The 27,508-nt window shown below is 40.4% G+C and overlaps 1 protein-coding gene across 1 annotated transcript; it reads left to right on the forward strand.

Moving 5' to 3' along the window:
- Positions 1–4,041: 4,041 nt before the first annotated feature.
- Positions 4,042–26,633, forward strand: si:dkeyp-120h9.1 (Y+L amino acid transporter 2-like). The gene is made up of 12 exons (XM_004549216.5): positions 4,042–4,188; positions 16,824–17,185; positions 17,541–17,716; positions 17,905–18,047; positions 18,985–19,110; positions 19,467–19,611; positions 22,210–22,333; positions 23,388–23,491; positions 23,637–23,733; positions 23,855–24,004; positions 24,489–24,672; positions 25,380–26,633. The coding sequence occupies exons 2-12, from the start codon at positions 17,057–17,059 to the stop codon at positions 25,472–25,474; spliced, it is 1,473 nt and encodes a 490-aa protein (XP_004549273.3). The 5' UTR covers positions 4,042–4,188; positions 16,824–17,056; the 3' UTR covers positions 25,475–26,633.
- The last annotated feature ends 875 nt before the right edge of the window (positions 26,634–27,508 follow it).

Below are 27,508 nucleotides of genomic sequence, written 5' to 3' on the forward strand. Positions count from 1 at the left end.
AGCTGGCCAATAACGAAGGCATGAGCGGAAGTGCGCACCCCTCCGGAATAAAAGTAGCCATGAATCATTTTACTGAGGGACCAAAGAGTGGAAGCAAAAATAAATAATTACAAAATAATATTTAAAAAATAAAAATATAATATAACAATAAACTAACAAACAAACAAATAAATAATATTTGCACAGCAGCATTTATACAAGACTCAAGTCTCAAAATGTTTTAGTCTAACAAAGAATTTTTTTCTTGCTTCAAATTAAAACAGACAACGCAGAATTAATATCGGAATAAAATGCAATAAGAAATGCACTGAAAAATAAATGCTGGTGTCATGGCTCCAACTTATAAACGCGATGGCTTAAATAACCGGAATATGTACGGTTTTTTTCTTTTTTAAGCACTATAAAATCTATAAACAAATTACATTAAATTTAGAACTGAAAACTGGTTTTCTCATTGCCAGCTAACATTTTATACAGCCAGACAATAATCATAAACTCTTAACAGGTGCATGTGAAGTATATGTAATATGCTAAGAGGAGAGAATATTTGTTTTTTGTTTTTTTTATTTGTTTGTTTGTTTTTTTAATTAAACTGTGAGGCTCCCCAACAATTTGCGTAAACGTCAAACATTATGGAAAAGCTAAATATATTCTAAATACGTGTGTTTTATTTTGAAATCAATTGCAGGGACTCCCAACATCTAATCCAGTTGACTTGGCGGTGCCTGTAATGAGCGCTTTACCATGTAATGCACTCTACCACAGTCTCCTCTCCTCCAGGCAAACTCTGACACACCTAATGTCCTCCTGCATAACAGAGCGCCAACCCTGCTGTGACAGCTGATAGTGAGGGAGTCTCCTCTTTTGTTTCTGATAAACGGTTAGAGGTGAAACAATTGTGCGTGTGTGTGTGTGTGTGTGTGTGGTGTGTGTTTATATCTATATCTATATATCTATGGGTATATAAAGATGTAAAGCTAGCTATATGCAAAGGCAAAAGACCACCAAACTTGAATTATTAAAAGAATAGCCTCTAGGTGGCAGCAAATCTCAAGTCTGTAGGGTACGCGGAGAAAAGTTCCTGTCAAAACTGGCAATAACAATACATCAACTAATGACTCAAAAAAACATCATCCAATATCCAAGAAAATGCACCTAATATGATATATAAAAGAAATACAGGCAAACAGAAAATGTAAGTCCATTGTTAGTTACTATTGAATTTTCATTCATTAATCTATTGTCTATATTTCCTCTTTGAATAATCATTTATTCATCATTTTGTTCATTTATTTTACTGTGTATAATGTATCTTATGTATTTATTTATTTTCTGATATATTGATATTCTGTCTGTGTCTGCAAATTGTGTCAACCCCAGGAACCATGATACAAGGTGTTTGCAGAAATAGAAGGCAGAGAACAGCAAAAGGACGAAAAAGATGAGAACATTAACACTATAGTAGCATTTCCAAAGAAAGCTATCAGGTGGAATATTGGTGGAATGCCTGACCTTATTTCCACTAGACAGGAAATTGCACTCCCTTTTCTCTTTTTCAATTTTATTTCCAAAAATTTGAGCACAAAGATAGAATTTCTTTAGAAGTTTTTTCCATACTATCCTAAAGTACAGGGTCCTTATCACAAAGCATGCGCTTGCATAGATAACAAAGTTGTTATGTGCCCACTGTTTATTCATGTGTAGTGAGAGGTTCTGTAAAAAGCCAATGTTTAACTAGGCCCAACAATATACCAATGTTTGTAGCTGTGGCTTGTAATAAGGTGGCATGAATGGAATAAATGGCCTGTATTTATATAGCGCTTTACTAGTCCCTAAGGACCCCAAAGCGCTTTACATATCCAGTCATCCACCCATTCACAAACACATTCACACACTGGTGATGGCAGCTACATTGTAGCCACAGCCACCCTGAGGCGCACTGACAGAGGCGAGGCTGCCGGACACTGGCGCCACCGGGCCCTCTGACCACCACCAGTAGGCAACGTGTGAAGTGTCTTGCCCAAGGACACAATGACCGAGACTGTCCAAGCCGGGGCTCAAACCAGCAACCTTCCGATTACAAGGCGAACTCCCAACTCTTTAGCCACGATCGCCACTCACAATTTACAACTCAAACCATTTACTAGGCTAAAGTAAAATAACTTTAACCTAGTAAACGGTTTGAGCCTCTTCATCCTTTCTATTTGTTGTTTTATTATTTATGGGATTCTACTGATGTACAGTTACTACTTATTACATAAACCTGTTCAATAGTTCATTAATGCAAATATCTGATCAGCCAATCACATGGCTGTAAATCAGTACGGGTCGACCTACTGAAGTTTTAATTGACCAGCATAATTTGAAAGAAAGAAGATTTCAATTATTTTGGTCTCAAAAAGAGAAGATATCCAGTGAGCAGCAGTTGGGTGAAAAAGTCTCTCTGAAGAGCAGATGGGCTACAGCAGCAGAAGACCACACTTGGTGCCACTGCTGTCAGTTGAGAACAGGAAACTGATGGTATAATTCCCATGGGCTCACCAAAACTGAACAGCAGAAGAGTGGAAGAATGTAAATAACATGAAATAAAGGGTGTCTGTTTCTGCATTTGCCCTGTGTAAGACTTTCAACCTGTCAGGGTGTACCCTGCCACTCGCCCTGTGATAGTAGGGATAGGCTCAACAGTTCAGGCTCGTGCTGGTGGTGTAATGGTGTAATGGTGTGGGGACAGGGGCGGATCTAGAGAAATTTTCTTAGGGTGGCATGGAAATGAAATGGGGTGGCGAAATAAAGCCATCCCATTATGGTTAAAATGATTCAAATGTAGTAAATATACACGTTTCATATAAATATTATATAAATATTGTATAACTTGACAGCACGGTGGCACGATGGTTAGCACTGTTGCCGCACAGCAAGAAGGTCCTGAGTTCAATTCCAACATCAGGCCGGGGTCTTTCTGTGTGGAGTTTGCATGTTCTCCCTGTGTTTGCGTGGGTTCCCTCCGGGTACTCCGGCTTCCTCCCACCGTCCAAAGACATGCAGCTTGTGGGGATAGGTTAATTGGATAATCCAAATTGTCACTAGGTGCAGATGAATGTGAGTGCGAATGGTTGTCTGTCCCTGTGTGTTGGCCCTGTGACAGACTGGCGACCTGTCCAGGGTGTACCCTGCCTCTCGCCCTATGACACCTGGGATAGGTGCCAGCACCCCCGCGACCCTGAAAAGGATAAGCGGAAGCGAATGGATGTATAACTTAATTATTCTCTGTAGCCCTCATAATTAAACATTTCAGTTACATAAAACATGTGCATTTTGATTTTATGCACTGTATAGCCTTTATAAGAAATAAACGAATATATTTATACAATCAAAATCCACAGAAAGCTATACCACATGGGGCGGTTCATTTACAGACACAAGTATAACTTAAGTTTCACTGTTTTTTGTTAGAAAAAAAATCAAATTGTTACATGCTTAAATTAACAATTTTCTGTGCTATGGGCTGAACCATTTGTTAATATTGGTGGTGGTGGTGGGGGGTAACATTATGCAATATATTCAGTTTTAGAATTTATATTCAGGGTTAACTGTAGCTAGGCTCAAAGTGTTAATGCTATCTTTTTTTAATAAACAACATTGTCATATTCAAAACCAAGATGGCAAGTGATCATTTTAGGGTGGCACATGCCACCCTTCTAGATCCGCCCCTGTGTGGGGAGTATTTTCCTGGCACACTTTGAGCCCTTTAAAATCAACTAAACGTTACATAAAAAACTACAGTCTATATGATTACTGGTCCATCTTTTATGACTACAGTGTACCCACCCACAGTCTCCAGATCTAAAGAAAAAAAATCCATTTTCATTGCTTGACAGAGCTTCAACTGTCTTACTGTCTACTCTTCAAACAGATCAAATCATCGCTCACCCGAAATGCTAACAATAGGGTGAGAAGCGACACGCGATGAACTTTATTTCCTCTGTTATTTATTAAAGTATCTTATGCAATGTTCTCTGCTGTTCACAGAAAGGCTTCTGCTTTTGAACGTATAGGGTCACGTATGGTGGGAGGTTGGCTAGGAGGAGCCAGCTACAGATGTTGCTTGCCTAAAATGTGGAGCGGCACAAGTTGGTGACTGGAAATCCCAAGGACGGTCCTTGAGTCACCGCTCGCTTCAGCTAAAAGGTAAATTGCCTGACTTCACAGTAGAGGTTTCACTACCTTTGTAGATGTAGAGACTAGGTGGGCACGCGGACAGGAGTCGTTTCAGTCGAAGTTAACCGTCGCTACGTGTCTTTCACGCGCACACTAATGCTAGCATGTACATCTGCAGCATCATACGTGTTCGTCGTCATTAGCTCTGTTGGCACACGTGGAGCCGCCCGGCAACTAGTTTAATGCGGACTCTTCTTACATGGTGACTGAGTGTTTCGTTTACATAACAGTGTGAGCTGGAGATTTAAAGTAGGCGAGACAAGACGCGCTTTTCACCCCTCTCCTCTTTCACTGAGTGTGTGTCGGGCCGGGGCTAACAGAGCTATCATTCCTAATCATTGGTAACAAAAACCGTTGCCTTTGCGTGTTAACAGGGCGCGAGCGCGTTTTGCGGTTGATGTGGTATAATTTGGTGGCTGAAACTAAACAATTGCGTGTTGAACATTCCCGCCTATGGCTAATATCGGAGATGAACCACTAATTAGTGACTACATTGCTTTTTGTGTGCCTTACAGAATGGTGGATGCCCCGTGCGGAAGCGCGCAGAGCTACACTGCTCAGAGTCGTAATGACACAAAAGGCAAGTCGGTCTAATCTTCTCTGCCGGCCTTTTTTAATAGCGGGAAGTTATCTGGATCATAGGCTAGAAGGGTTTACAATCACCACTACTTTTAAACTGAGTTGGGAGTACTAGTGGAAGTTGTACTTCCTTTAAAAGCTAGGTCTGAAATTTGCATTCGCCCTTTCTCACTTAACATGCGGAAAATGACGGAGTCGAGAGTGAAAGGAAATGTAAGTCGCTAGCAAGTTTGCGTCAGGATTCAATAAATGAATGCAGCGTAAAATCAGCGACAAAAACTCCTCCAACAGTTTAAACATGCGTTTAACGAGCCCGACGTGCCTCAAGTGCTATTATTAAAATCCGACGTGGTGTTCACTATGCACAGAGCAGATGCTGAGTATAAAACCTTTAACAATCAGCAAACTAAAAAAAAAATACATGCTGCACGGTCCACACAGCGTAAGCATTATTGCATAATAGCCAGTTCTGCGATACCGACAATAACTTGGGCAGCATCGTTATTTCCCAAACCTCTGTTAGAGTCCAACTCCACACTCACATTGCTACCTAACGTCAGACCTGCCTGACCACAAAACAGACTCTTGCAACATCCTGAGCATCATTTAGTAGATGTCTCAGAAAACGGACAACAGCTTTGGCCCTTATTTAGGCGGGTCTTCTGTGTCCACCCAGTTTCCTCTCAATGTGAACACATTCACTCACCTCCATTCCAATAGTTTCAGCAATCTGCTCCCAGGATTTGTGAATAAGAATGAATAATATTTGTGAGTCCTTATATTGATACTATGATTATTAACCCCTATATAGAGCCAGTTATTGTTATCATGTAGTTACATTTTCGGAGAGGCGCATGTTAAGTTATGCTGCATGTTATGTTGGTCGGTTTTTGTAGGGGCTTTGCTATAGCTACAACATAGATTCCCCCCTGAAGTATAAAGACTTAATAACAGAAAGAGGATCAGATTCTTGTTTTGAGTTCAGAGATGAGTGTGCAGTGGAGTGTTTTCTATGTTATCAGAATTATCTTAAAGTGTAAGTGGGGTAAATGTATTCACTTTGTACAGTTAAAAAACTAAAGTTGAGTAAGTGCAGCTTCACTTGAGTATGAAGGGAAAGAGATGGGAACACATAAAGAATGAACACTTTGCTATGTTAAACTTATTGGCGATATTTATGAGTTGCAGAAAGGTCTAGAATAGTGTTCAAAATGGATTTTAAACATGGCACAAGGCATTCATGCTGATGGTTTTATATTTCCTACTAGATGTCTAAGGAATGAACATTTCAGTAAAGCGATATCCAGACTTTAATAGCAGTAAGGTGTCAGTGTCAGGCATTGTGTGTCTTTGCTGTTATGAGGCCTACGTAATCATTTTGTGCATTTTGATTCATACATTACACTCACAGTAACTCCATATGGAGGTTGACTTGTACATCAGGTTTCTTCTACACGGTCTTGTTCTTGACACTGATAGTTTAATCGAGTTACTATTCTGTTGTTCTTATGAACATGGGATAAATTCACAGAAAATGTTATTTTGGTGAGCATAACCATTTCCCCTAGAGATGGGTTTTGAGGCTGTGGTATGGGGGGGGGGGGAGCATCTGCATTACCTTAACGAACAGATGCTAGCATAATTTCATTGGACCAATAACGGGACACATGGCGCCAGACCTCCTCAGACCAGAAGGTCCAGTTGTGACATCCAAAAAAATTATTTTCTGAAAAGATGATTGCTCCTTACTTTCAGATGATTTCAGACTTATCATTTTAGGCAGTAATCAACTTTACTAATGAGCAATGCTCAACGTTGCTTGTTGGTTTCACCAAAAACACTGCATCCAATAGAGAAAAGCAATGAAATGTTTGTTATTAAATTGAGTAAATTTAAGATTAGGGCTGGGCCATATTATACCGTTCACGGTAATACCGGTATAATGTTAGGCAACGATAGGAAAATGCAATATCGCGATAGAATGGGAGTAAAACGCGCATGCGCAGTGCCTTTGTTTTCATACGCACATGGCCGATTGTTGAGTGAAACAGATGAACCAGAATTGGTTTGTAAAAATGGTGCAACTTCCGTGATGTGGAACTGGTTTGGTGTTTGTCCATCAGATACACAACAAAGCACATTTTTTTGCAGAACATGCAAGCGGCCGTCGTTATTGTCGTATTTGTCGTATTTGTCGGACTAAGATGCTCTTAAATCTGGGAGTAATCTGGGTCCTAAACTCCGTATTCTTCAGGTCAAACAACACTGCAGCATCACTTAGAGTTAAAAACTGTCTAAATTCTTTCATCTTTAATAAAACGATCAGCACTGCTGCTTTACCAGGTGTAACTATAAAGTTTAACTTCCAGGCATCCATGAAAACAAAAGTTATTACATTTAACGGAGTTAGAAGTTAGCAGGAAGCTAGCGGAAGTTAGCTCGCTAGTTTCGCTAGTTACCTAAGCATGATATTGCATGTTCTGACTTAGAGCTGGGCGATATATCGAGTTTTTAAAACATATCGATATTTTTTTATACGAGATATAAGATGTGACAATATCCTTTATATCGATATAGTCTATGTTACGTTATAATTATAGTTGTGGAGCCGCAAGTTTGCCTCTCTTTCGTCCACTTTTGTCTCTACGCAACGTTACTCCGCCTCGCCTTCACTGAAGACAACTCCCCCTCCTACCCCATCGCTTCACGTGCAGGCAGCGACAAGACGGACACGGCAAATCTCCGTTAACGAGTTACTGCGCATCGCCCCATGCGTGGGGCTGGACGGCGTCAACGTGCTAACGAGCTAAACATGCTAACAAGCTAACAGCGCTAACCCTAAAATCCTTTCATTCTCTCAAAAGTTGATAGCGCGCCTTATGTATGAATTCTGGTTGTGCTTGATGGCCGCAAACCGATTTTATGTGGTACACGGCGCTCAGCAATCTGTCACAAATGTTTGAGTACGACTTTGGTAAGCTACGGAGCTGCACCGCTTGATAGATTGTCGGCGCATTACGGCTACCGAAGAGCTTCGCGGAGTGATACGTACTGTGCTTCAACATAATATTACCGTACTGTGTGTGTATAAGGACCATAAATGGCACCTGTAAGAGACGTGGTTATGAAGCGGATTTCAAACTCCAGGCTGTCAGTCACGCAGTAAAACTTGGAAATAGAGCTGCTGTGAAATCTGTCTGTCTTTGTTATTACGCTCAGCGTCTTTTAGTTTACATTTTGACTGCACAATTGTGAGCTCTTTGTTTAGCACAAAAACAACCTTGTTTTCTTTTATTTATGGAGCATGATTATTTAATGAATGCTCATTTAATTTTGAGTAATTTTTCATGTACATCTGTGCTGTATGTTAATAAAAGTGCCTGTGTGACATCTGGGACACAGCTTTGACTAAGAACTCTCTTTTTGTTCTTACTTTATGGCTTAAAAAAATATATATCGAGATATATATCTTATATCGCCATCCAGCTAAAAAATATCGAGATATGAATTTTGGGTCATATCGCCCAGCCCTATTCTGACTGAGAGATTTCTGAAAAAAATCAAACGTACAGCTCTGCTATCACTTCCAACATAAATGAAGACAGGAAACTAAACAGCAGCGACGTTTGCAGGGTTACTGAAGTTGGGCTAGCTGGTATATAATGATGTGCTACGTGATCGCTAGCGACACAGCTACAGTGGGGAAAAAAAGTATTTAGTCAGCCACTGATTGTGCAAGTTCCCCCACTTAAAATGATGACAGAGGTCAGTAATTTGCACCAGAGGTACACTTCAACTGTGAGAGACAGAATGTGGAAAAAAAATCCATGAATTCACATGGTAGGATTTGTAAAGAATTTATTCGTAAATCAGGGTGGCAAATAAGTATTTGGTCACCTCAAACATGGAAAATCTCTGGCTCTCACAGACCTGTAACGTCTTCTGTAAGACGCTTTTCTGTCCCCCACTCGTTACCTGTATGAATGGCACCTGTTTGAACTCATCATCTGTATAAAAGACACCTGTCCACAGCCTCAAACAGTCAGACTCCAAACTCCGCCATGGCCAAGACCAAAGAGCTCTCGAAGGACACCAGGAAAAGTATTGTAGACCTGCACCAGACTGGGAAGAGTGAATCTACAATAGGCAAGCAGCTTGGTGTGAAAAAATCAACTGTGGGAGCAATCATCAGAAAATGGAAGACATACAAGACCACTGATAATCTCCCTCGATCTGGGGCTCCACGCAAGATCTCATCCCGTGGGGTCAAAATGATCATGAGAACGGTGAGCAAAGATCCCAGAACCACACGGGGGGACCTGGTGAATGACCTGCAGAGAGCTGGGACCAAAGTAACAAAGGTCACCATCAGTAACACACTACAACGGCAGGGAATCAAATCCCGCAGTGCCAGACGTGTTCCGCTGCTGAAGCCAGTGCATGTCCAGGCCCGTCTGAAGTTTGCCAGAGAGCACATGGATGATACAGCAGAGGATTGGGAGAATGTCATGTGGTCAGATGAAACCAAAGTAGAACTTTTTGGTATAAACTCAACTCGTCGTGTTTGGAGGAAGAAGAATACTGAGTTGCATCCCAAGAACACCATACCTACTGTGAAGCATGGGGGTGGAAACATCATGCTATGGGGCTGTTTTTCTGCCAAGGGGACAGGACGACTGATCCGTGTTAAGGACAGAATGAATGGGGCCATGTATCGTGAGATTTTGAGCCAAAACCTCCTTCCATCAGTGAGAACTTTGAAGATGAAACGAGGCTGGGTCTTCCAACATGACAATGATCCAAAACACACCGCCCGGGCAACAAAGGAGTGGCTCCGTAAGAAGCATTTGAAAGTCCTGGAGTGGCCTAGCCAGTCTCCAGACCTCAACCCCATAGAAAATCTGTGGCGGGAGTTGAAAGTCCGTGTTGCTCGGCGACAGCCCCAAAACATCACTGCTCTTGAGAAGATCTGCATGGAGGAATGGGCCAAAATACCAGCTACTGTGTGTGCAAACCTGGTAAAGACCTATAGTAAACGTTTGACCTCTGTTATTGCCAACAAAGGTTATGTTACAAAGTATTGAGTTGTATTTTTGTTATTGACCAAATACTTATTTGCCACCCTGATTTACGAATAAATTCTTTACAAATCCTACAATGTGAATTCATGGATTTTTTTTTCACATTCTGTCTCTCACAGTTGATGTGTACCTCTGGTGCAAATTACTGACCTCTGTCATCATTTTAGGTGGGGGAACATGCACAATCGGTGGCTGACTAAATACTTTTTTGCCCCACTGTATGTTAGCATAACATAAACAGTGAAGCTGGAGGACGAACACTAACACTTTTCCACTTATAAAAGTTAACGTGAAGGTTCTTCATGGTTAGAGACAAATGCAATCGCATGGCAGGATGCTGTAAACGGACCAAACTTCAGTCAGGAGAACAACTGAGATAATCCATCCACAATACGAGGTTAGTCATTAATATACTGCAACAACATGGGAATAGAGCAGCTGCCAGAGAATTCAACATTAATGAATCAATGGTACAGAAGTGGAGGAAGCAAGAAGAATGAGTTTAATAAAGTTTGATTTATCTGACTGCTTTGTTTCGCTTAATGTCCCTTATAATCCCGTGCACCTTATGGTCCGAAAAATACGTACTGCACACTGCAGTTTAATGTTGCAAAGCACCTCTTTTTAACTTCAGTGGATATTATACATGGTTATGCTCAGGATATGTCAGCCCATTTCTACTGGAAATGCCTTTTGGTTAAACTTTCAGCAAGGAATTTGCATTTGCACTGTTACGTTTTTATAAAGCTTTAATGTACATAAAAACCAGCTTCTTGTTTAAGTGAAAATAAATGGAAGGTTGTCTTTTTGCGCTAGTAATGTTGTGGAGTTGTATTTTGTCTCGCATCAATTATATCGTCGGTTATATCGTTACCGCAAATTTTCAAATATATATCGTGATAAATATTTTTGGCCATATTGCCCTGCTCGATTTAAGATGAACAAAAAAAGGGATATTCAGGAGATTTAGCTTTGTCAAATTATGTAAGGTTGCTGCTGTTATTATAGTTGACCCAAAGTGGTTTCAAGTTATGGTAGTATTAACATTTGAGGTTTCAAAAGATGGAAAATCTGCACATAGGAACACCCATCCATCCATAAAGTCCATCCAAAATCCCAGAACTCCCTCTCCCCAGTCATCTCCTTAAGCTTCACTGGGTGAACACAGAGGCGTTCCCAGGCCAAGCAAGAGATATAATCTATTCAGTGTGTCCTGTTTCTGCCCCAGGGCCTCCTTCTGATGGATCATGCCCAGAACACCTCACCCAGGAGGCATCCTTGTTAGATGTCCAAACCACCTCATCTGGCTCCTTTTGATGCGGAGGAGCAGTGGCTCTACTCTGAGCCTATCCCAGATGGCCGAATTCCTCACTCTATCTCTAAGGGAGAGGCCAGCTACCCATCAGAGAAACCTCATTTCCGCTGCTTATGTCTAGGATCCCTTTCTTTCAGTCACTACCCAAAGCCCATGAGTATAAGTAGAGACATAGCTCAACTGGTAAATCAAGAGCTTTGCTTTTACACTCAGCTCGCTCCTTACCTTGACAGATCGGTACAGTTTCCGCATCACTGCAGCCGCAGCACTATTCCGTCTGTTGATCTCCCTCTCCTCTCACTCGCGAACAAGACCACTAGATACTTAACCTCTTCAACTTTGTGGAGTAACTCGCCCCTGACGCGGAGTGGGCATTCCACACTTTTCCAGCTGAGGACCATGGCCTCAGACTTGGGGGTGCATATCTCATTCTAACCACTTCACACTCTCACTGGAACAGCAATAGCTGGCAATATAAACAAACAACAAGATTAAAATGGAAAAAAAAAAGTTCACAGTGGACTTGACAAAAAGCATGAAATACCTCAGACATGATTTAAAAGGGGAATATAGACCTACAGAGCTGATTCAAAATCCAAGGAGTTGTCAACAATTACACACATTTAATAAACACATTGCTTAAATTAATCTTTTTATCTACTTTTTTTGACTGAAAGATTAAGGTAAAGTTGCACCAAAAGCTGATGGCTGAGAGTACAGCACGCTTCCAATCAGAATGTCATTTTAATTGGAAGGGCATCAAACGTCTGTCTTCTATATTAGACACATAAAAACATTGGGATGGTGATGATGTTGGGAGCCACAAAGATTTAATGTGCATTGTTTCTGTGGTTCAGTTTCGAAACACATCGAAACCTATTTTTTTTCAGTTGTTACACCATTGGATACCCTCAGTGAACATATTTAAAGTTTTCTTCCATGTTATATATCTTCAGTGTAATATGAGTGTTGTTTCTTCCTGGGGATCCAACTCATGGAGCTCTTCATAGTGCTTTAATGTATTTGTGCATGTGCTTCCAAGAAAGATGTGTTTAGTTAGTAAAGGTGAAATTTGATTTGGCTCAGTGTTTCAGTCCAACGCTTGCTTTGAGTGCCTCTTCCCATGAACTGATCCAGGCTGAAGGAGGCGGGATGAGTAGTTTGCTTCACTTTTTAGTAACATAGCACCTGCTTATGAAGCACACGGTGTGCTACAGACAAAGCGGCAGGATTATGTAAGGTTAGATCTCTTTTTCTCTGTGAATACACACTGATGAGAGGAGAGAGTGAGCGAGGCACTGCTTTCCTGTATGGGAAGTTAGAATCTAAAATATGCAAATTAAGTTAAACTTTGCTCACATTCAGTGATGAATTATGAAGCCAGCGCTATCAGATGATATAAGAAAACAGATAATGGGTAAATGAGGTGCAATAAAAGTGGAACTTGCTCCATTTTGATTGCACCGTGTCGTCCGACCCTGCAGTTTAAAAACCAAAGTCGCGTGGGAATGAAAGGACCCGTGGCTGACAGCTGGTTATTCAAGATTTACTAGTTCGGGGAGCTGGATGCCTGTGAAATAAGCTGCTGTTGTTGTTTCCTTATTCATGGTTGATTTGAGGGTTGTTCCACTGGCAACAGCCCCAAAGGGATTTGTCTCCTCCTGGGATCAAACCAGGACTCTTTCACTTGTTAGACAAAGGTTTAAAACGATACACCATGGAGCCATTTGTTAAACAGTACTGACCAGAATGTGACTGACTGCTGAAGGCGAGCAAGCTAGATGTAATATTGCAACAGGGAAATATAAATCTTTAAGCCAGCGCATACAAGATGTAGTTATCACAGCCTGGCTGTTGGTTGGTTGTTTGTCCCTGATTTGGAAATGTTCTTGGATGCACTGACGAGCAGAGAGATAGGAATTATAAATGCAGCTAATCAAATATATGACATTCTTATTATCATTCTTATTATACAGAGTATTTCAAAAAGAATCATCCGATTTCAAAAGGCTAGAAGTTACATAGTTCTAGATGCGAGATTTTAAAATACATGGCTAAATATGAAGTTTTATAGCAACAGTTACAAAGTGCTCAGTAGGGCTGCACGATTAATCGTTAGAAAATCGCGATCTCGATTCATACTTATGTGCGATCTCATTTCCAAATGACAACGATTTAAAAAAAAAAAAAAAAGGCAACGACGATTGTACCGCATTTTGATCCGGGACGTAATCTGCATGAAAACAAGCGCTCACTCTTCCTGCTCAACAAATGACAAGGGCGGAGCCTTATACCACGTGATACAGAAGCTGTGCCGTGTGATGCTAAAATTAGCAGGGAAAAAACAACGGAGAGCACGTCAGGGATGATGAGAAAGTGACAAGAGAACATCCGTCCCGGTCAACCACCCAAACATCAATAACGGGAACCTTATACAGCGCTTCCCTATACCCGTCGAACTCCCACAGGCACAAAGAAATTACGGAGGCTATCACTTATCACCTGACCAAAGATATGGCTCCCATCAACACTGTGCAAAATGAGGGATTTAGGAAAATGATCAACACCCTAGACAAACGCTACACAGTGCCGTCCCGCAACTATTTTTCTATTGTTGCACTACCTGCTCTATACACGCAGCGTCAAGCAACGGTGGAGACGGAATTTCAAGCAGTACAACATTTTGCGGCAACCACAAAACGTGAGACATTTGTTTTTATGTTTATTTATTGTTTTTATGTTCAGTTTCAACTGTTACGAAGTTGATGTGCAGTTAATAAGTGCAATAAATATTTATATACTGGAAAAGAAAATCGTGAGAGAATCGTGATCTCAATTCTAAGCCAAAAAACCGTGATTCTCATTTTATGCAACATCGTGCAGCCCTAGTGCTCAGTGTCCATATGTCAATTTGATAGTCATACTTGTCCTATACTTCTGCAAGCATGTCTGGACTCACTGCAGTCGTTGCTCTTGTCATGCTACCTTCCAGCAAGCACAGAAAAGTCATAAATTCCCTCTTTCTACAGTACACGTTTGAATTGAGTTAAAGCACTTTGAAATCTACTAAAAGTTGCTTGTTTCCTGGTGATTGTGTTGAATTTATTTTCACATTCTGCAATGGTGACTAAACGGTCGCCCACGCCCACAGGTTGGTTGGCAGTGTTTCAGACTCACCAAGTCTTTTGATCACAAGGTGATTGCACAGGTCACTTGATTGCATGTAATTGCCAACTTGACCCCATTAATTTGCATACTGATATCAGGCTAGTAGTAGACTGACTCCCTCTGATGGAAACATTTCTAGCAGGTTTTCTTGACAGTGTTGGTCTTCTTGACCATCTCATTTCATTATGATAATATTGTATTGTTGGGTGTCAGGTGACTCCCAACGATATGACCAAAAATATTTATCACGATATACATTTGAAAATTTGCGATAACAATATAACTGACGATATAATTGACACTAGACAAAATACTTTACAACTCCACAACTTTATTAGTGCAAAAAACAAACAAACATCAATGTATTTTCACTTAAACAAGCAGCTGTTTTTTATGTGCATTAAAGTTATATAAAAAATTAACAGTGCAAATGCAAATCCTTGCTGACAGTTTAACCAAAAGGCATTTCCAGTGGAAATTGGCCGACATATCCTCAGCATAACCATGTATAATATCCACAAAACTTAAAAAGAGGTTATACACACACAATACGGTAATATTATGATGAAGCACTGTACGTATCACTTCGTGAGGCTCCTGCCTACGATAACCGTAAAGCTCCGACAATCCATCAAGCAGTGCGGGTTCGTAGCTAAGCAAAGTCGTACTGAAACATTTGACAGATACGCCGCCATGTGCGTATGTAAACAAAGGCACTGCGCATGCGCGTTTTACCCACATTCTATCGCGATTAGAGATGGCACGATACCACTTTTTTATGTCCGATACCGATACCGATATCATAAATTTGGATATCTGCCGATACCGATATGAATCCGATATAATGTTTTTTAATCAACAAAACTGTTTTTTAAAATATCTTGCTGCATTTTGCAAGTCTGCAAGTTCATACTCAAGTTTAAAACAACAACTACACTAAAGCTATTCTGTTATACCTGTATACAAAAAAAATATTTCATAGTTCAGCAATACTGATCAATCTAATAAACTTAAACCTACACCATCCTCACTATTCTGGTATTTTAAAGAGTACTTAGCGTAAATATTAAGCAACCTAACTAATAGGGTTCCAACTCCCAGCAACAACAAAAATAAATAAATAAAAAATAGGGAACCACCCCTCACGCTCCACCTTATGATGCTTAATCGACGTAATCAACCTTAATTTGATGAAGTGTGAAAAAAATGCACAGAAATCAATTATTTTTCAAGAAATATTAAATAGATTCAACATCTTTCTTCAACAAAATTGCAGACTGCACAGATGGTACCTTCCCAAAGTAAAAAGTACTATAGCTTACTAGGGTATATATATTAGACTTAATAGTCACTATATACAGTAATTGACTTCTATTCATTTTACATCAAATTAAAACTTTGGGTGTCAGATAATTATTTATTAAAAGCTCGACATTTTAAATGAGAATAAGAAAGAAAAGTATGTCTTTGTGCCCCCTTTTCCCTGTTCATGCTCTATCGGCCCCCCTGGCTAAACTTTGCTAGATCCGCCCCTGCACAGTTACCAGCGTCAGCTACGTAGAAAAAGATCCTCGAGTAGAAAGTAATATTAAATAAATTCTAACAACAGCTTATCAAGCTTAAACGTGCTGCTGTTGTTCAGCCGCTGGTTTCCTCTTTCTGGTGCAAAGTGGGCCAAAAGCAAACCAGAGACACGGACTCGCGACAGAAAAGCCGATCAGCTGATCGTTAAGCAGTTTCATGATTGAAGTAGCAGCCGGAGAGCGAGAGGCAGTCGCTTGTTAAGATTAACGCAGGAATGCTTTACAAACATTCAGAGATGGACTTACACACTTGCTTTACTTCTCTCGGGATAACTTTGTCGGAGATGAAATGCCGGGTTGCTAGCGAAGCTCCACATGCTATCCAGACCACCGACAGGTCCCGCATGCCACAGCCGCTCTATCACGTGACCACACTGCTCCGACGTGCTAACGTTCTGAGGTGAGTTACGGCGTGTTGCAAGTTTTGTGAGGTGCTTTCGTGATATTTAATGGATCGGATTACATTTTTTATTTTTCTCCGATATCCGATCCAGTAATTTAGGTCAGTATCGGACCGATACCGATACGTAATATCGGATCGGTCCATCTCTAATCGCGATATTTCATTTTCTTATCGTTGCCCAACATTACACCGGTATTACTGTGAACGGTATGATATAGCCCAGCCCTACTCCCACCTCTAGTTAATGTGTAATATCTATGGGAAAGAGCAGTGTGGGAAACATTTCACTCACAGTGCTATTTGAACCCAAAGCACTTCATATATAAAGAAAGGCATTCATTTATGGAAGATAACAGAGATGTGTGTATGATGACATACTGAACTGGGATCACTTAACTCATATCTGCTCAGCAAAACTGTTTACTATTATAATAAATTCCCTTCTGTGAGACAGTGTGTGCTTGTTTCTTTTACAGATTGTCCAAGAGAAGCACCTCTTGGATTTCAATGAGTGTTAGAGACATGCAATAGCTCGAGCCATTCAGTGACACTCAACACCTCAATCCCTCCTTTCTCGTGTGATAGGCCCGCACCTCTTTGTTCAGTTTTTCTACCTCTTATTTGTTCTAGTCTTTGACTACTTTGTCATTCCCATCATTTCCTTGTCAATCTCATCTGAGCTGAGGCCAAAGGCTGTAAATTCCTCAAAATGGTTGCTGATGTAGACACGGCGTCTCAGGGTAGTGGCATGCGGCTGAAGCAGGAGATTTCCCTCCTTCATGGTGTCTGTCTCATTGTGGGAAACATGATCGGCTCGGGCATCTTTGTCTCGCCTAAGGTAGGTCTCTCCCTTTTTTGGGGGGTGGGTGGTTGAGTTTTTATTGTGGTTTAAACGTTGCAGAGCAGTAAAATCTAAATGCTTTCTTTGTAAAATGCACCTTAATTACTAAAGAAATCTGAAATTGAAGGACTTCAGTTTTTGTTGATGACGTGTATTACAGCTGTCCAGTTTAGGGTTGAGCAGTCTTCTATATTTACATTAGATCTTAGATCACTAGGCACATTTGTTCAAATGACAGCTGGTTCACTGCCTTCTGTGTGTGTGTGTGTGTGTGTGTGTGTGTGTGTGTGTGTGTGTGTGTGTGTGTGTGTGTGTGTGTATTTAATATCTCCTCTCCTGTGTTACCCTGCAGGGAGTCCTTATGTACACTGGCTCATTTGGGATGTCCCTGGTCGTGTGGGCCATCGGAGGGGTATTCTCTGTGTTTGGAGCGTTATGCTATGCTGAGCTTGGTACCACCATCCGTAAATCTGGTGCCTCCTATGCCTATATCCTTGAAGCCTTTGGTGGTTTCTTGGCTTTTATTCGGTATGTTGTTTCAGCAGTGCACTGCTGAGCCCTTCTACTAACACAATAAACTACTCAGGCATGTGCTGTACTGGGATTAAATGGTAGACGGAAACAAAGGTTGACATTACTCAGTGTAAATAAACTAAACCTGCCTACTGTAAGCGTTACGTGAAGCGATAATTAAGATGAAAAAAATGTCTCTGTAGACTGTGGACATCCTTGATGATTGTAGAGCCGGCTTGTCAAGCTGTGATAGCCCTGACCTTCTCCAATTACCTGGTCCAGCCTTTCTACCCCACCTGTTTAGCCCCCTACGATGCCGTCCGTCTTATTGCTGCTGTCATCATATGTAAGCCTCTTTCGCTATTAATCACTCACATCATTTATTTTACCTGCTATTTATGTTTGCATGGATGTTGTAAAGGTGTAAGTGTGTTATGTAGTTTTAAGCTTGTATCCATGCAGTGTTGGTTTAAATCTTTTTGGACATAATTAGGGAGAGATTTCTTCAACCCCAGCAAAAATAGTGTGCTGATAAAGCAGGTGAAAAATTGCACATCACCACATCCCATCTGTTTCTGTACCTCTGTGCTAATTTCTGTAGACAGCTCAGTTAAAGAGCTGGCAATAGAGCATTGTAACACACAAAAATTAGTTTTGTTTGTTTGTTTGGTTTTTTTTATAAACCAAAGCAATGGAAAGTTCATATACAGTTGTTTACTGTATTAGATTGTACTGTTTTACATCACGCCCCTGTAAATTGCAGTGCATACAGTGAGAGTCTTAATTAGGAGGAAGTCTTAAATGCATCTTTGTCTCCTGTGCAAGCAGGAGGATCAGTTGCAGACAGTTGAATCTTTCACGCAAAACAGCTAAAATGGATTTCCACGTGTAAATTCAGGAGAAAGGTGTTTAAAATGGTCTATTGGCTGCAGCACTACTGGAACACGCATGCTGCATTTGGAATAACTTGCATGGCGCCCATATGAAATGTGTCATTTGAAATGGGCTTCTTATGCATGTGGTTTGACTTGAACATCGAGTGATAGAGCAGATGATGGGACAGGTGATGGAATTAATAGAAGCACGCTGTGAGATTCATTTTTTACAGGGGTGTTCCTCACAGGGTCTGAATGAACCCGGTGGTATTTGGGTGGTGCCGTGTCAGTTCTATATGAGGAGGAGTGACTTGTACCCTTTAGCTACATTCTCTAGCTGCAAGCTTTTCTAGAGCTGTAGTTTTCTACTACTTTTGTAGTTTTATACTGCTTCTTTCTTTCCATCAGGTGTGCTCACATTTGTGAACTGCATGAAAGTGAAGTGGGGTGCCATTCTTCAGGTCATCTCTACTTTTGCAAAGGTCATTGCTCTAATTGTCATCATCATTGCCGGACTGGTTAGGCTGGGACAAGGTAGGATCCCTGAATAGTCTCTATTTAGAAAACAACTATTAAGGCTACCAATTGGTCCTTAGACAACATATGTTCTAAGGCTCAAAACATGGTGCTTATATAATATTGATGATAACAATAATAGTAATTACAAATACAGCTGGATGAAATCTGTTAAAATACATTTATCAAAGTCATTTAAAAGTTAAACTGTGGGCATGGTTAGGGTGTTGTGTGGCTAAATGAACTGTTCCTCTCTCCCTTAAGTGAGAAAAGTAAAAAAAAAAAAAACACCATACAATTTGAATAATATATGTCTTTATTATGAAAATAAAAAAATGGGATATATTTATAATGTATACCTTGTGTTGTTGTAGGTTTTAACCAGAACTTTGAGGATTCTTTCAAAGACTCCAACCTGAATCCTGGTGATATGGCCCTGGCCCTTTATTCAGCACTCTACTCTTACTCTGGCTGGGATACGCTCAACTTCATTACAGAGGAGATCAAGGACCCAGAGAGGTACGCAATCTTGTATTTATAATGCTCGTTTTACAGTAATCATTAAAATCCTTTATTCCTGGTTGTGCTTTCGATTTGTATACATAAAGTGGTGTGAAAAAAGTGTTTGTGAAGTAAGTAAAGTTACATTTTATTTATATAGCACCTTTTAAGACCAAGATCACAAAGTGCTTCACACAGAAATACAAGGCATTTGAATTTCTGTGCACTCTTTTTTTGTATGTTTTTCACACATTTTAGATCATCAAATAAATTTAAATATTAGACAAAGATAACACAAGTAAACACAAAATGCAGTTTCTAAATGAAGGTGTTTATTATTAAGTGGGGAAAAAATCCAAACCTACATGGGCCTGTGTGAAGAAGTGATTGTCCCCTGAACCTAATAACAGCTTGGACCACCTTTAGCAGCAACAACTGCAAGCTAGGGCTGCGATGATTCGAGTAATTCGATTATAAAAAAATTCTCGACACAAATTCTTTGCTTCAATGCTGTCGTCGTGGAAGTGGGAGCACTTCATCCACATTTGTGACTAAAATCACACCTGCAATGCAAACAAATTTAGGAGCAGCATGTGAATAAAAAAGCTGACAACATTGAGTCCACACAGCCCGCAAACATTGGTAACACAACAGCAGCAGTCATGTTGATGCTGGCACAGTTTAACGAGGAGCTGGAGTCTGTTTGCACACCGTGAAGAGCAAACGAAGCCATTAGCAAGACGTGAGCTCTGGTTAAGTGAAAGAAGATGTGTTTCTAGCAACCAAAACAGCAGTGCTGTTCCTGCAATCGCCAATAAAACCATTACTGGGAAAAAGTAATGACAAACTCTGACATGGAAAAAAAATCACATTTTATAGCTGCTCCATCCATCGCTGTTTGCTTTACACAGTGGAGAATCTGCAGTAAGCCTCAAGAAGTTGTATTAAGATATACAGGTGAATTGTTAATTGTTAATCTGATACCATGTTTAAATTATACAGCAAGCTGTATAATTTAACTAAGAGCAGCCATCCTATTGATGCTTGAAGCAGGGGTGAATCTAAAGGGGGGCACTGGGTGTACTAGACCTATCATGTTTCGGCTGTGTGCAGGCAGGAATTGGACCCAAACGCAAACTCACTAGTGTTGAGGTTTAAATTTATCATCTTAAATGTTTATATGCTGATTATATTGCTTTATATAAGAAACTAAACAGAATACAAGAAAGCCAAACTAAGACGCTAGACTATAGAATAAACTGGGGCAACAAAGAACTAAGAGCATAATACAAAAACTCAGAGACACAAGAAACTCAAAACACTGGGACACCGACCCAGGACCGTGACAAGACCAGATTAATTTCGAGGCTTTCATAACATTTTTCAGATTGAAAAGTTGCAATCAACAGTTCATTTTGAAAAAAACCTGTGTATATTTGTTATTGCTCAATAATAAGAGAAAAAATATTTCTTATCTAATTTCTTGATTGATTGATGGAATAACTGAGCGATTACTTGATTACTAAAATAATCGATAGCTGCAGTCCTAAATTAAGCGTTTGCGATAACTGGCAGTGAGTCTTTCACAGCGCTGTGGAGGAATTTTGGCCCACTCATCATTCTTTTGTGAAATCCCGGATGAGTCGTCAGCAGGAATATCTAAATGTCACAAAATTTGTTTTGGCTGTATCACGATACACATCGCGATATGTTTAAATAGCCTCCAAAAACAAAAAACACAGAAAGTCTCATTCCTTCACTCATCTGAAACTCCCACTGTCCTCATATCTTTCCCTATCTGGTAGTTTATAAACACACAAGCTAAGGGCAGTGCGCCAGGTAGAAAATCTGGGAGGGGGTTATTAATGATGCATTCACAGTGTGTGGGAGAAAAACACACTCACAGTGAATTGCATGCAGACAGCTTAATATTTCCATTGCAGTTCTTACTCGATGGTTGTGATAAAACCATTTTATCCGTCGTACGTGGAAACATCGAGCATATTTGCCCACCCCTACCGATTACTCCCAGTGGTGAAAGTTCTCCACTGTTCCAGGTTTTCTACATTTGTGTATAATGACTCTCAATGTGGTTCATTGGAGTCCCAAAGCGTTAGAAATGGCTTTGTAACCTTTCCAGACTGACGGATGTCAATGTTTGTTTGTCAAGCGTTTCTTTAGACCTAGCGTGCTGTGGCATAATTAGCCCTTGCCAGACAGGTTCTATTTAAGTGATTTCCTGATTCAACAGGTCTGCCAATAATCAGGCCTGAGTGTGTTTAGTGAAACTGAACTCAGCTTTCCAAAAAATGCAGTTAATCACAGTTAATTCATAATTTAACAAGATGGGCAATTACTTTTTCACACGAGACCAGAGAGGTTTGGATTGGATTGAACATTTGTCCCTTAATCAATGAAATCGTCATTTAAAAGCTGCATTTTGTATTTCATCAGGTTATCTTTGTCTAATATTAAACATCAAACATGTAAGTGTGACAAATATGCAAAACACTAGGAAATCTGGAAGGGGGCAAACACGTTTTCACACTGCTGTATTGCTAAGTAGTTTAAATCTAACAGTCTTAATGGATGCCACCTCCTATTTTTCCATTGCAGGAATCTCCCCTTGTCCATTGCCATTTCAATGCCCATCGTCACAGTGATCTATATCTTGACCAACATAGCTTACTATGTCGTCATGGACGCAGATACAGTGCTCAACAGTGAAGCTGTTGCTGTGGTGAGTCCAAAGCTCTGTACTAGAGTCACTTTGTGTACATATCTGCATACAAGCCCTATCACATACCAGTATTTACAGCCTCTGCTCACCCTCTTAGAGGTAGGAGGATGTGATCTGTCCCTCCTGTGTTTGACTGTCGTCTCTCTGAGTCCATCTAACAGCCACTGCCTCTCGCATCTGGCTTTGGTACTCCCTCTTGGTCATGCAAGACTGTAGGAGTCGAGATGACAGGAACCTCATTTAGCTAAAGAGGTTAGCGCGCCACACAGGAACAGGAGGAGAGCTCATGATGTGATTAGTGCAGGGAGAAGGAAGATTTGTACTTGTCAGTGGTATTTGCTAATCTCTTTTTTTTTTTTTTTTAATGGTTTACTAATGTTCTGTCATTAAGCCAGGGGTTTTCTGCCCTGTTGTAATGAAACTGTGAGATGCAGCAAAATTTTTAGTCAGGTTTTGGAGATTAATGATGTCGAATCTCATTGTGCGCTGGTTGTACTTTGCAACTCAGCGCCACACTAAAACATGATGATGTTTGAACCTAAACTTGATTATATCACTAATATAATGCACCTCAGGCATGTTTGGGTTTTGAGTGGGTTAAAATGAGTGATGCCACATCGTTGTCGAGTCAAGCTTTTGGCAACAGCTCAGGTCACAATATGAACAAAGAAAATCCACTCAGAGGTTTTAAAGTGGCATCACAGTATAACATCTTTCTCAGTTCCTGCTGTTCTTCTCTTTCTAGCTGGTAACTTTTTCTTTCTCTCCTTTCTAACAAAGTGTCCTGTGAAACTGCTGTGATCTGTGTAGTTTTTTTTGTTGACAGTATTTGTACTCATTGATTATTTGTAACAGTGTGAGCTTTACACTTTCTTCCGCCCTTGAAAAGGAAACAAAGGGGAGTAGCAGGAAACATCAGGGGTTCCCGCAAGCAGATTAGCCAGTTTGTTGGATTAGTTCTCGTGTCTTTTAATTAGTGGCACACATCTGCACTGATGAGTCACATTTTTACTAAAGTGAAAAGGAGTTACAAGCACTTTGGCTGCTTCCTCAGACATTTGCAGATGAGGTGCTGGGCTGGGCTCGTTGGCTGATTCCTCTTTCTGTGGCGATTTCCTGTTACGGAGGCCTCAACTCATCAATCATTGCAGCCTCGAGGTAAACTCCTAAATCTAGTGGCCTCCATTTCTGTTTTTCCCAAAATGTATGGGTTTTTTGTTTTGTTTTGTTTGTCCTATTGCCAACTAACCAATCAGCAGCACAGTGACTTTAGTTCTTATTGAAATGTCATTTTCTCTCGCAGGTTGTTTTTCGTTGGTTCCAGAGAAGGCCACCTACCTAATGTGCTTTGTATGATCCATATTAAACGTTTCACCCCGATTCCTGCCCTACTTTTCAATGCAAGTATCCCCAATATGTTTTTTTTATTTTAATGTAAATCTTTGTGGTTCTTCATCTTTGTCATGAATGTATTTCTCTTGAACGTAATATTTGTGTCTGTTTTTGGTCGTCTTCTCACAGGGTGGCATGTCTCTGTTGTACTTGACTGTGCCAGATGTTTTCCGGTTAATCAACTACTTCAGTTTCAACTACTGGTTATTCATCGGCCTGTCGATAGCCAGCCAGATCTACCTTCGCATCAAAGATCCTGATCGACACCGACCCGTTAAGGTACCAAAAATGATGCAATGTTCTTAATAACCAAAGTGAGCTTGAAATACAAACAGGTGTAAAATTTAGCTCAGATGTGTTAGTGCAGTCAGCTCAGAGATAAAAATGAAAATAGAAATAAAGCATTAGGCAGGATGATGAGTGTAGATTGTGTGTATGAACGTCTTGTTTCTGAATGTGAGCCAATGTTTTTTATCTCATAATCTTCGACTGCACCTTGGTGCAGCCACCCAACCACATCATCCAGCTCACAGCCCCCATCAGATTGTGAACAGACAAATAAACCAATGAGCACAAGATGTAAATGGATACATTAAAGATAGTGTGTAAAGTGTTGTTCATGGTCTGTGAAGTTTTTTTCGTTTACCCATCAACAGTGAGTGTATTGTACTGTTTACCCTCTTGTTTTGAGTTGCGACAATGTTTAAAGTCATGTCAGTCTGATCCTTTTGTTTTGTCCATTTCTCCTCCTCCCTCTCGGTAGCTGTCTTTGTTCTTCCCAATAGTCTACTGCCTGTGCAGCTTATTCCTGGTGGTGGTGCCGCTCTACAGCGACACTGTCAACTCTCTAGTGGGGATTGGTGTGGCACTTTCTGGGGTACCGATCTACTACATTTGTGTCCATCTGCCTCGCAGCTCCAGACCAGCCTTCCTTGGAAAAATGCTCAGTAAGAGAAACACTGCACTGCCTATCATAGAAGAGGTTTTGTTTGCTTTGAGGGAACTCTGAAACTCACATTTGATAGCCTTCTTATTAAAGCACTTGTCTATTACTGCTTTATCCTTTAACATTTGTGGTCTAGCTCTGAGAAAGATCAGCAAGAGCTCAGTGTCATATTTTCATAGGCTAGAACAAGCTAGCCAAGCTGTCAGTCTAGCTTTTTATTCCCTTTGAGGGGAAATGCATCCTTTATCTTCCTTGCAAATTCCCAATTGGTTTATAAAGGAAGAATTTCCCCAAGAAACTTAAATCTAGGTACAAAGGTAGAGGATTGAAGCTAGCACGTGGTAATATGACAACAGCTATAGTATAAAGCTCTGTGAATGAATGTGGCTGTGTTAGGTTATTACTCACAACTCTTTAAAGTAGCATACCAGTCTCATATTTCCTATAGCTACCATAGAAATGTATGGAATTGCTATGGCTCTCTGTAAAGGGATTGGAATTAGTGTTTCATAGTTCAGTTTAGCATAAAACCCACCTACACTAAAGGCTTCTATAGTACAACATTTATAAAACTCTTACTGTTTAGAAATGCTACTTTTTTATACTATTAACACTGGACTAGTTTAAACAAGTAACACTTAAGGCAAATTTTTCTAATTAGCAACCCTTGAGCAGCCATCTGATTTTTCTTTTTCTCTCTTCACACAGATGCGATATCTCTATACACCCAGAAACTGTGCATGTGTTGCGTGGCATCGCCAGATATTGATCTGGACAACATAGACCCGGGGAAGATCGAATGATCGATGGACAGACAAACTCAGAGTAAAGTACTGTACGGGGAGATAAAGGAGGACGAACGAACACAATATGAAGCAATCTGGGAGCGGCAGACAATCGGGGCTGAGATGAGATGATCGCTGGACCTATTAAAGACGGATGGAGATGGTGCAGAGATGAGCACACCACGCTATTCGATCTCCTCCTCCTCCTCTTCTTCTCTCACACATGTGCCATAAAGAAGGAAGGAGCAGGATTTTACTCAGACTGTTTATTATAGGCAAGAGCACAAATGCAGTGTATTATTACAATTATACTAAGTGTATATCTTAGCAGAAAATTTAGTCCAAAAATCTTGATTTTTGAACTTGAGACCTCAAAGAAGAGCAAACGGTTTTTGCACATACATTTTTCATTTTGAAGGAGACGATATATAAAATGGTTTAAAAAAAAAAAGAGTAATTAAGGAGCGGTCCTGCTGTATATTTATGATCACAAATCTGTCATGCTGCTTTCCATCCACCACAGCTGCATGTGGGAACTTTGACATCATCTTCAGGGCTCTTTTTAAGTTCAGGCGCCTCCTAGTGGTAGCTTAAAAAACTTCAGTTGATAAGTCATAAGACTTTCCAAAGTGTCATATAAGAGTCTGTCTCTGCTTCTGTGTGTTGTGTCTCATGTTTGTACTGTTACCTGTCACCTTGTTGCTTCATATACGTGCACACGATCCATTTAAAAGTAAAAAATCTCATGGTTTTTTTAGGTACACACCTCAGTTACACTTTAAAAAAAACCAAACATAAGGATTTCTATTGCAGATGAAATATTTAATATATTTTTTCAGTTTTTAATGTATCGCCAAGATGGGCGGTTGTCACAGAGCAGATCAATTGTTGGACCATCATGCAGTAAAGTGAAAATTCACAGCTGTAGTGTGTTTATATGGTGTTTTGTGGTGTACTTTTTGTGTTCCTAGACTGTACGTGCCTTCAGTGAGGTGGGTCTAATGATGTGATATCGCCACATTTGTTCTTGAGCACAGTCGCCGACATGTCGCTGTAAAGTTTGCCAAATGTGTTTCAAGTCGTCATCTTTCATTAGTTTCTTCAAATTGAAGCTGCCTATCACAAAAACACAGGCAGTAGTTGTTGGTTAGCTAGAAATAATCAGTCTTTAGATTTATCCATCCATCCACTTATCCTTTTCAGGGTCGCGGGGGGCGCTGGAGCCTATCCCAGCTGTCATAGGGCGAGAGGCAGGGTACACCCTGGACAGGTCGCCAGTCTGTCGCAGGGCCAACACACAGGGACAAACAACCATTTGCATTCACATTCATTTGCACATTCACACCTAGTGACAATTTGGGTTATCCAATTAACCTATCCCCACAAGCTGCATGTCTTTGGACGGTGGGAGGAAGCCGGAGTACCCGGAGGGAACCCACGCAGACACGGGGAGAACATGCAAACTCCACACAGAAAGACCCTGGCCTGATGTTGGAATTGAACTCAGGACCTTCTTGCTGTGCGGCAACAGTGCTAACCACCGTGCCACCGTGCTGCCCAAATTTACAAGCTGCCCCAAAACACCAATGAATGTTTTGTTTTTATTCTTCATGTTCCTCCGGGTTTTTTTTGTTTTGTTTTGTTTTGTTTTCCTCCTCTCTTGTTTTTCAGTCTTTAGATTTAAAAAAATAAAAATAAAAAATCTGCTTAGCCTCTGGACATGATTAGGAGCTAACGGGAGCACACGGTTTGTTGCTTCACGTGCTAATTTGCTTTTCGGGGATCAGTAGTCATCGGTTAAAACAAACTAGTGGGCCGTTTAAACACAAAAACAGCTGTATATGTATATTTCAGTATACTGTAATACAATGAACCTATTATTCTCAGAAAATGCAAAATAAGAATGTTATAACATATTTGTTGTTTCATTGGGTACCAAATGTGTGTTTTCTGGGTGTTTGAAAGCTTTTGTGCTGAATGTGTCTTAAGAACCTGCTTTTTTTCCCACTGTTCTGATTTATTTTGCCAGACGAGCTTCTCCAGTGGGCTGGA

The sequence above is a fragment of the Maylandia zebra genome, linkage group LG22 (genome assembly GCF_041146795.1).
Source record: "Maylandia zebra isolate NMK-2024a linkage group LG22, Mzebra_GT3a, whole genome shotgun sequence".
Classification (NCBI taxonomy): Eukaryota; Metazoa; Chordata; class Actinopteri; order Cichliformes; family Cichlidae; genus Maylandia; species Maylandia zebra.

Coding starts and splice junctions, on each gene's coding strand:
- si:dkeyp-120h9.1 (XM_004549216.5), top strand. CDS start 17,057: ATGGTTGCTGATGTAGACACGGCGTCTCAGGGTAGTGGCATGCGGCTG. Junction 17,186..17,540: donor GCATCTTTGTCTCGCCTAAG/GTAGGTCTCTCC, acceptor GTTACCCTGCAG/GGAGTCCTTATGTACACTGG. Junction 24,673..25,379: donor CTTCCTTGGAAAAATGCTCA/GTAAGAGAAACA, acceptor CTCTTCACACAG/ATGCGATATCTCTATACACC.